The sequence below is a fragment of the Aquarana catesbeiana genome, linkage group LG02, assembly GCF_042186555.1.
Source record: "Aquarana catesbeiana isolate 2022-GZ linkage group LG02, ASM4218655v1, whole genome shotgun sequence".
NCBI classification, from domain to species: domain Eukaryota; kingdom Metazoa; phylum Chordata; class Amphibia; order Anura; family Ranidae; genus Aquarana; species Aquarana catesbeiana.
The window spans coordinates 17,466,798-17,482,501 of NC_133325.1; the positions used below are offsets into that span (position 1 = coordinate 17,466,798).

The 15,704-nt window shown below is 47.2% G+C and overlaps 1 protein-coding gene across 1 annotated transcript in view; it reads right to left on the bottom strand.

Annotated features, from left to right (window-relative positions):
- Positions 1-15,704, bottom strand: part of STARD10 (StAR related lipid transfer domain containing 10) — an 83,027-nt gene that overhangs the window by 8,626 nt on the left and 58,697 nt on the right. Inside the window, exon 4 of the mRNA XM_073612634.1 lies at positions 2,784-2,901. Coding sequence (XP_073468735.1) covers positions 2,784-2,901 — 118 coding nt within the window. The remainder of the gene's footprint in view (positions 1-2,783; positions 2,902-15,704) is intronic.

The following is a 15,704-nucleotide window of genomic DNA, read 5'->3' on the forward strand; positions in this document are numbered from 1 at the left end:
CTTTAATTGCAATTTTTAGCGCAGCTTTTTTACAAGATTTTTGAATAAGATTGCGTGCCATAAAGGTTTTGAATTCTGAGGAGGTAAATTGCGTTCCATTATCAGACACGATTGTATCTGGCAGCCCATGTGTAGCAAACTGCCTCTTTAAAACTCTTATGATAGTGGCTGAGGTAAAGGGGTGTAACTCAAACAACTTCCAGCCATTTTGAGAAGGAATCGACAACTAAAAAAAAAATCTGTCCTTGAAAGTGCCCGGCAAAATCTATATGCAACTGTGACCAAGGTGACCTAGTCACTTCCCAGGGATGGACTGAGGCTGTAGGTGGAGCATGACGGGAGGATTGACATGGTACACAGTTCTTTACACACTTCTTAATAACTTCATCCATTTTAGGCCACCAGACATAACTTCTGTCTAACGCTTTCATGCGGACTATTTCAGGATCTCCTTCGTGGAGAGCATACAGTACTTGAGCTTGTCCTGCCTTTGGAATTACCACTCTGTTTCCCCGTAATAGGCAAACTTTATAGACAGACAGCTCATGTTGGTGCACTCAAAATGGTTTGATGTTCTCATCAACTTTTGATTTGAGCCGTCCCCTCCGCACCCAATTGAGCACACGGGCCAGCAAGGGATCTTTAGCAGTCCTACCAGCAATGTCTCTAGCATGTAACGGAGGGTTTGGAATAGATTCCAACATGAGAACCTCAGGCACAGGAAGGACAAGGCAATCAGGAGAAAACAAAGGCAACCATCAAACCATCAGCATGAGTGATATTCTTGCCAGGACGATATTCAAAATCACAGTCATAGGCATTCAGCATGTGTGACCATCTGAGCATTTGTGGGGAAATAATATGAGGAGTGGGAGTACTTCTGGTGAACAACCCCAGCAAAGGCTTATGGTCTGTTACAATGATAAACCTCCACCCATACAAGCCATGAAACTTTTTTACCCCGGACACAATAGCTAAAGCCTGCTTGTCAATTTGAGCATAATTCCTCTTGGTCGTAGACAAGGTCCTTGAATAAAATGCAATAGGAGCCTCAACACCAGTTTCCAAAACATGACTCAATACAGCTCCAATGCCATATGGAGAAGCATCGCAGGCAAGAGTGAGTGGTTTTTGTAAATCCTAGTGTGCAAGCACACTGTCAGAGGATAACAGCTTTTTTGCAGCATTGAAAGCTGTAGAATGAACGTCAGTCCACTTCCATGGAACATCTTTATCTACTAAACGATGCAGGAGTTCCACAACAGTGTCAAGCAGAAAAGAATGGTAAAAATTAAGTAACCCTATGAAAGCTTGCAGCTCTTGTTTGTTTGTTGGGACTGGAGCTTCAACTTTGGAATCAGTTGGATGGATTCCGTGTTCATCAATTCTGTATCCAAGGAAATCCACACTGTTTACCCCAAAAACACACTTTTCTTTTTTAAGTTTGAGACCAGCAGTAAGAAAACATTTCAAAACAAGTTGTAGTTGTGAAGCCAAAGACTGAATGCAATCCGCTCCAGTGAGAACATCACCAAAATAAAGTACTACACCTGGAAGTCCAGATAAGAGGTCCTCTATAAATTTCTGGAATATGCCAGGAGCAGTGGAAACTCCAAACTGCAAACGTTTTCCTCGGAAAGCTCCTTTGTGTTGTTATTATTGTTTGTGCATCCGCAGCGTCGTCATCCACAGGTAATTGTTGGTAAGCCTGTGCCATATCCAGTTTGGTAAATACCTTTCCTTTTGCTAACGTAGTCAGAATTTCATGTACAGCTGGAATTTGATAGGGATGTTCCTGCAGTGCTTTGTTGATTGTACATTTATAGTGAGCACAAAGTCTAACATCACCATTTGGCTTCAATACTGGAACTATTGGGGTACACCACTTTAGGGTGTGTTATGGGTTCAAGTGTACCTTGCTTCGCAAAACGTGTAATCTCAGCATAAATCTTTGGGCTGAGAGCTAATGCAACTTTGCGCAGTTTCATACGAACTGGGTTTACTGTAGGGTCTAATTTGAAAGAAACAAGAGGCCCTTTATACATGCCAAGGCCTTCTTCAAAAACCGCACTAAAGTCCTCTATCACATTCTGTAGAGTAACTGAAGATACATTATGAACTTCCAATAATGAAATTCCAAGGGTTTCAAACTACTCCTTACCCAACAAACTTGCTCTTTGTCCCTTATGCCATGTACACACGAGGGGACTTTTCGACCGAACTCATCCGCCGAAACAAATCCGTCGGACAATCCGATCATGTGTGGGCTTCATCAAACTTCCGATGGACCTTTTCGGTCGAAAATCAGACAGACTTTAGATTTGAAACATGTTTCAAATCTTTCTGACGGATTCGAGTCCAGTCGAAAAATCCGTTCGTCTGTATGCTAGTCCGACGGACGAAAACCAACGCTACGGCAGCTATTGGCTACTGGCTATCAACTTTCTTATTTTAGTCTGGTTGTACGTCATCATGTACGAATCTGTCAGACTTTGGTGTGATCGTGTGTAGCCAAGTCCGTTCGTTCGAAAGTCTATCGGAAGTCCTCTTTGAGCGGTGGTAACACAAAAAGGTGGGCAGGGACACCAAACTTCCCCATGTGGACAGGAAAATAGTTGGGAACTATGGAAGGGAGCCTTCCCAGTTGAGGTATGCAATGTATATGAGAAGCCAAGGGTCGACTCAGTTCACAAGGCTCAACCTGCAGTTCTTTTTTTTTGGGGTTGAGAACAACTTTAATCTGCTTGAGAGAATTTACCAACCATATGGTATTTGGCACTCACCTCTGGGATCCACCTGGGCCAGATAGATGAGTGTACAGTTGTTGGGTCCTCCTCCTAGTATAAGATACCCGGTCTGTATGGACACAGCCCTTACAAGGTCCTTTTTCGGGGGGTATTTCTGTAACAACAACAACAAGAGAAGAAGAGAGAAGTTTTAGGACAACCTGTTGATTCAGTATAATAATTTATACTACTGGAGACATGAGCCAACTATGGGACTTTGAGGCCTAATTTGCTAACAATCGGCCATTGCATCTAATAATACCGTACAACAATAGTCTCCAAACTGCGGCCTAGGGACCAGATGCAGCCCCTTGCTTGCTTTTATGCGGCTCTTGGGGCAATATTTCATCCTCTGACACCAACGATGGGGCGTAGTTCCCCCCACTGACACCAACGAAGGGGCACAATTCCGTCGAATGACACCAAAAATGGGGCCCAGTTCCTCCCAATGACACCAAGGATGGGAGACAACTCCTCCCAGTAAAACCAGTGATGAAGCATGATTCTTCCCACCCAATGACACCAATGAGGGGAGACAATTCCTCCCAGTGAGACCAGTGATGAGGCATGATTCTTCCCACCCAATGACACCAATGAGGGGAGACAATTCCTCCCAGTGAGACCAGTGATGAGGCATGATTCTTCCCACCCAATGACACCAATGAGGGGAAACAATTACTCCCAGTGAGACCAGTGATGAGGCATGATTCTTCCCACCCAATGACACCAATGAGGGGAAACAATTACTCCCAGTGAGACCAGTGATGAGGCATGATTCTTCCCACCCAATGACACCAATGAGGGGAAACAATTACTCCCAGTGAGACCAGTGATGAGGCATGATTCTTCCCACCCAATGACACCAATGAGGGGAGACAATTCCTCCCAGTGAGACCAGTGATGAGGCATGATTTTTCCCACCCAATGACACCAATGAGGGGAAACAATTACTCCCAGTGAGACCAGTGATGAGGCATGATTCTTCCCACCCAACGACACCAATGAGGGGAGACAATTCCTCCCAGAGAGACCAGTGGTGAGGCATGATTCTTCCCACCCAATGACACCAATGAAGGGGCTCAATTCCTCCCACTGACACCAACGATGGAGCATAGTTTACTCCCACGGATGTTGGGGCATTTTCTACTTCCAATGGCCACAGTCTGCCCCCCCCCCTAAAGTCTGAAGGACAGTAAACTGGCTCTTTGTTTCGAAAGTTTGGAGACCCTTGGGCTACCGAATACTGAACGATCAATACCAAAGTTCAGTTGTACAATGATCCAAAGTGTATCCATTACTCATCTCACAGTCTGCATCTTCTCTTCTATGACCCAGGGTGTCCATTGCAGGGTTCATACATCAGGAAATATTATTTTTCACCAGACATTTGAATAACTACATATTTTTAATGGATTCCCACCACCCTCCTGTTTTTAAGTACAAGCTGAGAGTTAGGTAGCACATCATTAAAGTGTATATAAATCCAAATGTTTTTGGCTTTGGATAAAGTAGGGAAAAGTTGATGTAGCACCCTGATGTTTAGGCAGGATTGCTATTACATTTATTTGACAAGTAATGTTTGCCTTGACCAATTGTTAGGAGATCAATTGATTTTTCCTGCACTTCTCTCTTCTATCACTAGATGGCCGGGTATCTGGTGACATTTGATAAGACAAGGGCATTGCAAGGACAGATTAGGAATAGATGGGGTGTCTCAGCCAATGGACAGGGATTTTCTTGGGTCCCTTGGCCTGCTGGGAGAACCTATTTATTTGGGTGGAGTCAGGTGATCGGGGATTCTGTGCCACCTGGACGGCTGTCTGGGTGGATGTGTGTTGCATTGCTAGGCCACAAACCTAAGGTCTATCCCAGGCACATCTGGCTGCTAGGCTGTCTGAGGGCCTTTCCAGAAGTAGGAAAGCAGCGTAGGGTTGGGACTGCGGGCTTGTAGTCCAACCAGAAGCAACGGTTCTGCCTCCCGGGGAACTAGTCATGGTTGAAGGTAGAAGGAAAGCTCTCGCCACTAAGGGACCATCCACCTTGCTGCCGAAGATCATTGTGAGCAAGCTGAGGCCAGTACGAGAGCAGACTTCTCGCCTCGGGATGATGAAAAAGTGGGAAAACTTCAGCCAGTGCCAAGTCAGGGACCCAGCTGGACAGCAGAGGTGATGCTTGAGGAGTGCCAAGCCAGGGACCTAACGTGTCAGCAGGGGTGAAGCTTGAAGAGTATCTGTGAGTGCCAAGCCAGGGACCTAACGTGTCAGCAGGGGTGAAGCTTGAAGAATATCTGTGAGTGCCAAGCCAGGGACCTAACCTGTCAGCAGGGGTGAAGCTTGAAGAGTATCTGTGAGTGCCAAGCCAGGGACCTAATGTGTCAGCAGGGGTGAAGCTTGAAGAGTATCTGTGAGTGCCAAGCCAGGGACCTAACGTGTCAGCAGGGGTGAAGCTTGAAGAGTATCTGTGAGTGCCAAGCCAGGGACCTAACGTGTCAGCAGGGGTGAAGCTTGAAGAATATCTGTGAGTGCCAAGCCAGGGACCTAACGTGTCAGCAGGGGTGAAGCTTGAAGAGTATCTGTGAGTGCCAAGCCAGGGACCTAACGTGTCAGCAGGGATGAAGCTTGAAGAGTATCTGTGAGTGCCAAGCCAGGGACCTAACGTGTCAGCAGGGGTGAAGCTTGGAGAGTATCTGTGAGTGCCAAGCCAGGGACCCAGCAGTGAAACGGGGGTGACGTTTGAGGAAGATACTGAGTGCTACAGTTAAAGAACTCAGGGGATCCAGTGGCTATTGGATCTGAAGTCTAGTGAGATAAACTGGGAGCTCGTTGAGTGAAGACCCACAGTGAGTGATGGTGGGGTAAAAGGAACTGTTCGTGTTGCAGATAGTTGAATACCATTATCATTAGTAACAGCTACAAGATTGTTGCCATAAGAGACAGCGGTCCTACCTGTACAGAAGTGGTGTCTGGCTGGAGGCCTTCACCAGTATAGCTGTCTGTCTATAGAAGTCTTGGAGTCTGCTAATTATCTTTGCATCTACCTAAGCGTGTTCTGGCCCTAACCCTCTCTCTCACAGTTCTGATAAGAGACAATAAATCTCTTTGTATTCAAAAAGTGTCTGGCGCCCACCTGTTCATCTTGCATCACACCCACCATGCCTCGTAACCCACTCTACACTGAAGGATGTCAGCTCTCCCTAATTCAGGAGGTAACTATTAGGCCTAAAGAGGCCTGGGACTTTGCTGCATTAAAACTAGATTATTCTTTAATGTCCCATTGGGGCGATTTCTCTTCACAGAATAGAAGAGGAACTTAAAGGTAATCTTTCCAAGCAAGGGAAATTCCTCTCTTAGACAGCTGCCCATAGAAACAGGTGTCCCCGTTGGTAGACTTCTTCCTATTCTGGGGACAATTCTACAATGTTGGATTTCCCATCTCGTTCTCTGAGATAATATTTACCAGGACAAATAGAGATGGTGAATATCCCCAGCAGAGATACAGACAGCAATAAAAACCCTGACAGAGGGTCTAATCAGGGGTCTCAAACTGGCGGCCCTCCAGCTGTTGCGAAACTACAAGTCCCATCATGCCTCTGCCTGTGGGAGTCATGCTTGTAACTGTCAGCCTTGCAATGCCTCATGGGACTTGTAATTTTGCAACAGCTGGAGGGCCGCCAGTTTGAGACCCCACCTCAAGAGACAGACTGAGATACAGCCCATTGTTGAGGTTTATATGTATTGTAGTGAAGGGCTGAAATAATTGAATGAGATACAGTTGGTGAAAATAGAGCTGGAGAGAGTAGTGGCAATACTGGCGAATGATAATCTCAATAGCACCACACAATGCCAAAAAGGAGCTGCAGAAGCAAAGAAATCCAGGGATGTCCACTAAGGGGGATGAAGACACAAGGAGAGTATAATATCAGCTCTATGAAATATTTACTGTATAATTCCTCTTGTTATATAGTAAGTACAGCTGTTAGAAAAAAAAAACCCCGAAAACGAAGCAGATTTGGAGATCAGGAATGAGTTTAAACTGAGAGTTTTGATTTCGCCAAAATGGGGAAGGTGAGGTCAATGCATAAAGTCAAGTGGTGAGAAAGGAGAAGCCAATGGGTAAAGCAAAGCCAATGGGGAAAGAGATGTCAGTGGGTAAAGCAAAGTCAATGGGGAAAGAGACGTCGATGGGGAAAGAGACGTCGATGGGGAAAGAGACGTCAATGGGGAAAGAGACGTCGATGGGGAAAGAGACGTCGATGGGGAAAGAGACGTCGATGGGAAAACTGACGTCGATGGGAAAAGAGACATCAATGGCAAAAGAGACGTCAATGGGGAAATAAAAGTCAATGGGGAAAGAGATGTCAATGGAGAAAGAGACGTTGATGGGAAAAGAGACATCAATGGCAAAAGGGACGTCAGTGGGGAAATAAAAGTCAATGGGGAAAGAGATGTCAATGGGGAAAGAGACATTGATGGGAAAAGAGACGTCAATGGCAAAAGAGACGTCAATAAGGAAATCAAAGTCAATGTGGAAAGAGACGTTAATGGCTAAAGCAAAGTCAATGGGGAAAGAGATGTTGATGGGGAAAGAGACGTCAATGGGAAAATAGACATCAATGGGGAAAGAGATGTCAAGGGGTAAAGCAAAGTCAATGGGGAAAGAGACGTCAATGGTGAAAGAGATGTCGACAGGAAAAGAAACATCAATGGGAAAAGCGATGTCAAGGGGTAAAGCAAAGTCAATGGCAAAAGAGACGTCAATGGTGAAAGAGATGTCAATGGGTAAAGCAAAGTCAATGGGAAAAGAGACATTAATGGGTAAAGCAAAGTCAATAAGAAAAAGAGACGTCAATGGGGAAAGAGACGTCAATGGGGAAAGAGACGTCAATGGAGATAGGGACATCAATGGGGATAGGGACATCAATGGGGATAGAGATGTTGATGGGGAAAGAGACATAAATGGGAAAAGAGACGTCAATGGGGAAAGAGATGTCGATGGGAGAAGAGATGTCAATGGGGAAAGAGATGTCAATGAGGAAAGAGATGTCAATGAGGAAAGAGACGTCAGTGGGGAAAGAAATGTCAAAGGATAAAGCAAAGTCAATGGGAAAAAGAGACGTTAATGGGTGAAGCAAAGTGAATGGGAAAAAGAGACGTCGATGGGGAAAGAGACGTTGATGGGGAAAGAGTTGTTAATGGGTAAAGCAAAGTCAATGGGGTAAGAGACGTCAATGAGGAAAGAGACGTCAATGAGGAAAGAGACTTCAATGGGGAAAGAGACTTCAATGGGGAAAGAGACTTCAATGGGGAAAGAGACGTCAATGGGGAAAGAGACATCAATGGGTAAAGCAAAGTCAATGGGGAAAGAGACGTTGATGGGTAAAGCAAAGTCAATGGGAAAAAGAGACGTCAGTGGGGAAAGAAATGTCAATGGGTAAAGCAAAGTCAATGGGGAAAGAGACGTTAATGGGTAAAGCAAAGTCAATGGGAAGAAGAGACTTTAATGGGTAAAGCAAAGTCAATGGGAAAAAGAGACGTCAATGGGTGAAGCAAAGTCAATGGGAAAGAGATGTCAATGGGGAAAGAGACGTCAATGGGGAAAGAGACGTCAATGGGGAAAGAGACATCAATGGGGAAAGCAAAGTCAACGGGGAAAGAGACGTCAATGGGGAAAGAGGCGTCAATGGGGAAAGCAAAGTCAATGGGGAAAGAGACGTTGATGGGTAAAGCAAAGTCAATGGGAAAAAGAGACGTTAATGGGGAAAGAGACGTCAGTGGGGAAAGAAAGGTCAATGGGTAAGGCAAAGTCAATGGGGAAAGAGACGTTGATGGGTGAAGCAAAGTCAATGGGAAAAAGAGACGTCAATGGGGAAAGAGACGTCAATGGGGAAAGAGTTATTAATGGGTAAAGCAAAGTCAATGGGGAAAGAGACGTCAATAGGGAAAGAGTTGTCGATGGGAAAAGAGACGTCAATGGGGAAAGAGACGTTAATGGAGAAAGAGACGTCAATGGGGAAAGAGACGTCAATGGAGAAAGAGACGTCAATGGAGAAAGAGACGTCAATGGGGAAAGAGTTATTAATGGGTGAAGCAAAGTCAATGGGAAAAAGAGACGTCAATGGGGAAAGAGACATCAATGGGGAAAGAGTTATTAATGGGTAAAGCAAAGTCAATGGGGAAAGAGATGTCGATGGGAATAGAGACATCAATGTGGAAAGAGACATCAATGGGTAAAGCAAAGTCAATGGGGAAAGAGATGTCAATGGGGAAAGAGACGTCAATGGGGAAAGAGACGTCAATGGGGAAAGAGACGTCAATGGGGAAAGAGATGTCAATGGGGAAAGAGACGTCAATGGGTAAAGCAAAGTCAATGGGAAAAAGAGACGTCAATGGGGAAAGAGACGTCAATGGGAAAGATGAAGTCAACGAGGAAAGCAAAGTCATTGGGCAAGACATAGTCAATGGGGAAGATGAAATTAGTGGAGTAAGCAATGTCAATGCGGAAAGCAAAGTCAACTAAAAAAAGAAAAGTTATTAGGCAAGACAAGGTCAATGGAAAAAGTGACATCAATGGAAGAAGATGAAGTCAATGGGGAAAGCAAAGTCAATAGGAATAGCAAAGTCAGTGGGGAAAGCAAAGTCTGTGAGGAATGTGAAGTCAATGGGGAAGGTGAAATCAATGGGGAAGGCAAAGTCAATGACGAAGGCAAAGTCAATGGGAAAGGCAGACTCAAGGGAGAAGGTAAAGTCAATGGGGAAGGAAAAGTCAATGGGGAAGGCAAAATCAATGGGGAAGGCAAGATCAATGGGAAAGGTGAAGTCGATGAGGAAGGCAAAGTCAGTGGGAAAGGCGAAGTCAATGGGAAAGACAGACCCAAGGAGAAGATGAAGACAATGGGGAGGGTAAGTCAATGAGGAAGACAATATTAAGTTGGTCTTTGGTACTATTAGTACTGCTTGGATCAATCAGAATTGGGTAGACCAACAAAAGAAATCCTGTTGTGAGAGAAGTGATGGAGGCTTCTATTGCTAACCATGTGGACCTTGCTTTGAAAGGCTAAATACACCGGCTCCCCTCCCCAGTTCCAAAACAATGCATCAATGCTTAAACAGAACTGTGAAGAAATGTTAAAAAACATATAAAACTGCCTCCGAACTTCTGCCTGAGGCACCTAGGTGTGGGTGACATCACAATCCTTCCAGTGAGATCCCGGGGAATGTAGAATAGACGGAGTCATTTACACGGGGAGCTCTAGATTGGTAATTAACCACGTTTCCTGTAAGCTGCTCATTGAGTGGCACTGAGAGATCCCACTAAGTTTGCCCAAATCCCTCCACTGATCCCCACTGAAGAGGATTTACCAACTATATGAACAAAGGGGCGGAGTGTCTCACAATGAAAAGTGAAAATCCGGGTCTACTCAGATATATCAAATGCCAATAAATAAATATTGCAAAACCAATTTGTATCCTGAAGCAAAAAGGAATATAGGCTGCTAATGGAAGAAAGAACATTTTTTCCCCCTGAGCTGGGGGGAGGGGTTCTTTGCGGTAAGAGAGATTAAGCTGTGGAATGTGATACTGCAATGGCAAAATCACAAATTAAATCTACAGAAGGATTGCAAAAGCTTCTTTAATTAAAATTTGTAATTCATTAATTGTACTTATTAACCACTTGCTTACCGGGCACGTTCATCCCCTTCCTGCCCAGACCAATTTTCAGCTCTCAGCGCTCTCACACTTTGAATGACAATTAGGCGGTCATACAACACTGTACTCAAATGACATTTGTATCATTTTTTTTCACACAGATAGAGCTTTCTTTCGGTGGTATTTAATTGCTGCTGGGATTTTTTAGTTTTTGCTAAATAAAACAAAAAAGACAGAAAATCTTGAAAAAAAAAAAAAACACTTCATAGTTTGTTAAAAAATTTTGAAAAAATGTAATTTTTCTCCTTCATTGATGTGCGCTGATGAGGCTGCACTGATGGGCACTATATACACTGATGAGGCGGCACTTATAGGTGGCACTGAGAAGTGGCGCTGATGGGTGGCACTGATGGTTGGCACTGATAAGCGGTACTGATAGGTGATACTGATGGGCACTGATGATCACTGATGGGTGGCACTGATGGGCACTGATAGGCAGCACTGATGGGCACTATAGGCACTGATAAGGTGGCACTAATGGGCACTGATAGGTGGCACTGATAAGGTGGCACTGATAGGTGGCACTGAGAAGTGGCACTGATGGTTGGCACTGATGGGCGGCACTGATGGTTGGCACTGATGGGCGGTACTGATAGGTGGAACTGATGGGCACTGATGGGCACTGATAAGCAGCACTAATGGGCACTATAGGCACTGATAAGGTGGCACTGATAGGTGGCACTGATAAGCAAGGATGAGGCGGCACTGAGAAGTGACACTGATGGGTGTCACTGATGGTTGGCACTGAAGGGCACTGATAGGTGGCACTGATAAGCAGCACTGATGATCACTGATGGGTGGAACTGATGGGCACTGATAGGCAGCACTGATGGGCACTATAGGCACTGATAAGGCAGCACTAATGGGCACTGATAGGTGGCACTGATAAGGCAACACTGATAGGTGGCACTGAGAAGTGGCACTGATGGTTGGTACTGATGGTTGGCACTGATGGGCGGTACTGATAGGTGGAACTGATGGGCACTGATAGGCAGCACTAATGGGCACTATAGGCACTGATAAGACGGCACTAATGGGCACTGATAGGTGGCACTGATAAGCAAGGATGAGGCGGCACTGAGAAGTGACACTGATGGGTGGCACTGATGGTTGGCACTGAAGGGCACTGATAGGTGGCACCGATAAGCAGCACTGATGATCACTGATGGGTGGCACTGATGGGCACTGGTAGGTGACACTGATAGGCAGCACTTATCTGTGTCACTGATTATGAGACACTGATGGGCATTGATTGGCAGCATTGGTGGGCATTGATGGTTGTCACTGTCGGCACTGGCAGCTGACACTGGTGGGCACAGAAAATGCAGCCGCGGCTTTCTGTGTGAGGGACCGATGTCTCTCTGACAGAAGCCGGTGATCGGCTTTTTTTTCCCCTCACGCTGACAGTGTGAGGAAAAAAAAATACGGATTACTGAGGTTCTGTTTACATCACATGATCAGCCATCATTGGCTGACAGCTGATCACATGGTAATGGGCCAGGATCGACCCCTTACTCCGATCTGTCATCAGCCGAGTCTCATAGACTCTCTGATCACAGAGCGCGCCGCGTGCGACCCGCGGGGTTGCTTGGGAGGATGTCCATGAATGCAACAACTTTGTTGACTCTTAGAGGCGGCATCACCTGTCAAACTTGGCCATTGAATGGGACCGCGCCGCTACCGCATGGCAAATGCAGGCATGGTCTGGTAGTTCATTGGTAACCCCCCCCAAAAAAAATCCCATGGGGTCAGTTTTCAGAGGACAGTAAGGTCTGCAAGAGAAGCCTAACCCGCCCCCGAGGTTCTGCATCAGTGGTTCCTCCCACCCTACATCACTACAGGACACAACAGTAAGGGGAGGGGTCAATGGGAGGAACCACACAGAACAGTCGGGGGGGAGAACCGAAGATCAACCTAGGGTTGCCACCTTTCTGAGAAAAATAGATCAGCCAAGATAGGTGAGGCCTTGGCGCCATGCAAAATTCTGAAAAGAATGCTACGAGTTGGTTACAACTAACTTCAGGGTGTGTGCATTTATTTATTTATTTGTTTATTTCTTAATTTATTATTTTTTTTAAATAATTACATTTTTTAATTTTTTTTTTGTGCTTGAAATCCAGTGTCAGTATAATCAGTGTATGGACAGTGATCATTTCCCAGCATGCCGCCAGTCATACATCTAATCTAATTTAGGACGCCGGGCACCTGAATTACAGGGGCGGGGGAGTTTTTTTGAAGCACCTGATTAGAGCTATAGGCTCTAATACGCTTCAAAGAAGGGTTGGCTCGGAGCGCAGAGCATTGCGCTCGGAGCCCACCCATGTGTGTTAGAAAAGCAAATGAATATTCGATTTTCTAACACTGAACCGCCTCTCCGCCAATCAGGAAGCGCGGGTCTAATACCCGTCACTGCATTTGATGGGCACAGTGGCGGCATTTGATGGGCACAGCGGCTGCATTTGATGGGCACAGTGGCGGCATTTGATGGGGCACAGTGGCTGCAATTGGAGGCACAGTGGCTGCATTTGATGGGGCACAGTGGCTGCAATTGGAGGCACAGTGGCTGCATTTGATGGGGCACAGTGGCTGCATTTGATGGGGCACAGCGGCTGCATTTGATGGGCACAGTGGCTGCATTTGATGGGCAGAGTGGCTGCAATTGGAGGCACAGTGGCTGCATTTGATGGGGCACAGTGGCTGCATTTGATGGGGCACAGCGGCTGCATTTGATGGGCACAGTGGCGGCATTTGATGGGGCACAGTGGCTGCAATTGGAGGCACAGTGGCTGCATTTGATGGGCACAGTGGCTGCATTTGATGGGGCACAGCGGCTGCATTTGATGGGCACAGCGGCTGCATTTGATGGGCACAGCGGCTGCATTTGATGGGCACAGCGGCTGCATTTGATGGGCACAGCGGCTGCATTTGATGGGCACAGCGGCTGCATTTGATGGGGCACAGCGGCTGCATTTGATGGGGCACAGCGGCTGCATTTGATGGGCACAGTGGCTGCATTTGATGGGCACAGTGGCTGCATTTGATGGGCACAGCGGCTGCATTTGATGGGGCACAGCGGCTGCATTTGATGGGCACAGCGGCTGCATTTGATGGGCACAGCGGCTGCATTTGATGGGCACAGCGGCTGCATTTGATGGGCACAGCGGCTGCATTTAAAGGCCACAGTGGCGGCATTTGATGGGCACAGCGGCTGCATTTGATGGGCACAGCGGCTGCATTTGATGGGCACAGTGGCGGTATTTGATGGGGCACAGTGGCTGCAATTAGAGGCACAGTGGCTGCATTTGATGGGGCACAGCGGCTGCATTTGATGGGCACAGCGGCTGCATTTGATGGGCACAATGGCTGCATTTGATGGGCACAGCGGCTGCATTTGATGGGCACAGTGGCTGCATTTGATGGGCACAGTGGCTGCATTTGATGGGCACAGTGGCTGCATTTGATGGGCACAGCGGCTGCATTTGATGGGGCACAGCGGCTGCATTTGATGGGCACAGCGGCTGCATTTGATGGGCACAGCGGCTGCATTTGATGGGCACAGTGGCGGCATTTGATGGGCACAGCGGCTGCATTTGATGGGCACAGCGGCTGCATTTGATGGGCACAGCGGCTGCATTTAAAGGCCACAGTGGCGGCATTTGATGGGCACAGCGGCTGCATTTGATGGGCACAGCGGCTGCATTTGATGGGCACAGTGGCGGTATTTGATGGGGCACAGTGGCTGCAATTAGAGGCACAGTGGCTGCATTTGATGGGGCACAGCGGCTGCATTTGATGGGCACAGCGGCTGCATTTGATGGGCACAATGGCTGCATTTGATGGGCACAGCGGCTGCATTTGATGGGCACAGTGGCTGCATTTGATGGGCACAGTGGCTGCATTTGATGGCACACTGGCTTACAGTACACCTCCCTCTTTGCTATGGGAATGAGGAGAGGAGGAAGTGTTCTGCAGTCCTTCCATAGGATGCAATGAGTGAGCGTTGTCACCCTAGGACAGGACCTATAGCATGCCTCCCTCTTTGTTCTGGAGATGATGAGATGTTCTGTATTCCAGCCATTGGGTGACAACACTGCTCCTGTACAGTGACTGAGCGTTGTCACCCGAGGACAGGAAATGTGTCACTGGTAGGATCACCAGGTGAAGATATCGGGAGGACACCATATCTAATGATGGGTAAGTGATCAAATGTTACATTTTCTTTCTTTATTTAGATACATTATAACTGTCATGCCTCCCCTCCCCCCTTGTACAAGGAGCCCTGTGTTCATGGAGCCACTCTAAGGATGACATTTCCGGACTAGTTGGCGTAGAATCCTTCATTTACGGATCATGCGGTATTGTGACATGTGACAGCGACATTTAGCGTGACGCTCCGTATGTGACACATCGGGCCCATTGTGTCATCCATAATTAGGAATGTTTTCGGCACGTAGATTGGGAGTGGGGGGGGGGGGGGGGGTTGGCAGAGGTGCCGTTGTTTGATGTTGGAATGGTGTCAGGATTCCTCCAGAGGCTCTGAGCCGAATATAGAAACACTTCCCAACCACCGATCTCCGGGGGAAGAGAAACGTCTCTACATGTGAGATCTCAATCTGTCCTCCACCAGACGTGTACCCCTTCTTCTCACCATTAAAGGACCACTCCACCCAAAAGTCATGTGATGATGGGAACCTCTCATAATGGGCACTGCAGGTGTACAGACCCGGGAACTCAGCACAGGGATGGTGGGAACCCCTCATAATGGGCACAGCAGGTGTACAGACCCGGGAACTCAGCACAGGGATGGTGGGAACCCCTCATAATGGGCACAGCAGGTGTACAGACCTGGGAACTCAGCACAGGGATGGTGGGAACCCCTCATAATGGGCACAGCAGGTGTACAGACCTGGGAACTCAGCACAGGGATGGTGGGAACCCCTCATAATGGGCACAGCAGGTGTACAGACCTGGGAACTCAGCACAGGGATGGTGGGAACCCCTCATAATGGGCACAGCAGGTGTACAGACCCGGGAACTCAGCACAGGGATGGTGGAACCCCTCATAATGGGCACAGCAGGTGTACAGACCCAGGAACTCAGCACAGGGATGGTGGGAACCCCTCATAATGGGCACATCAGGTGTACAGACCCGAGAACTCAGCACAGGGATGGTGGGAACCCCTCATAATGAGGACAGCAGGTGTACAGACCC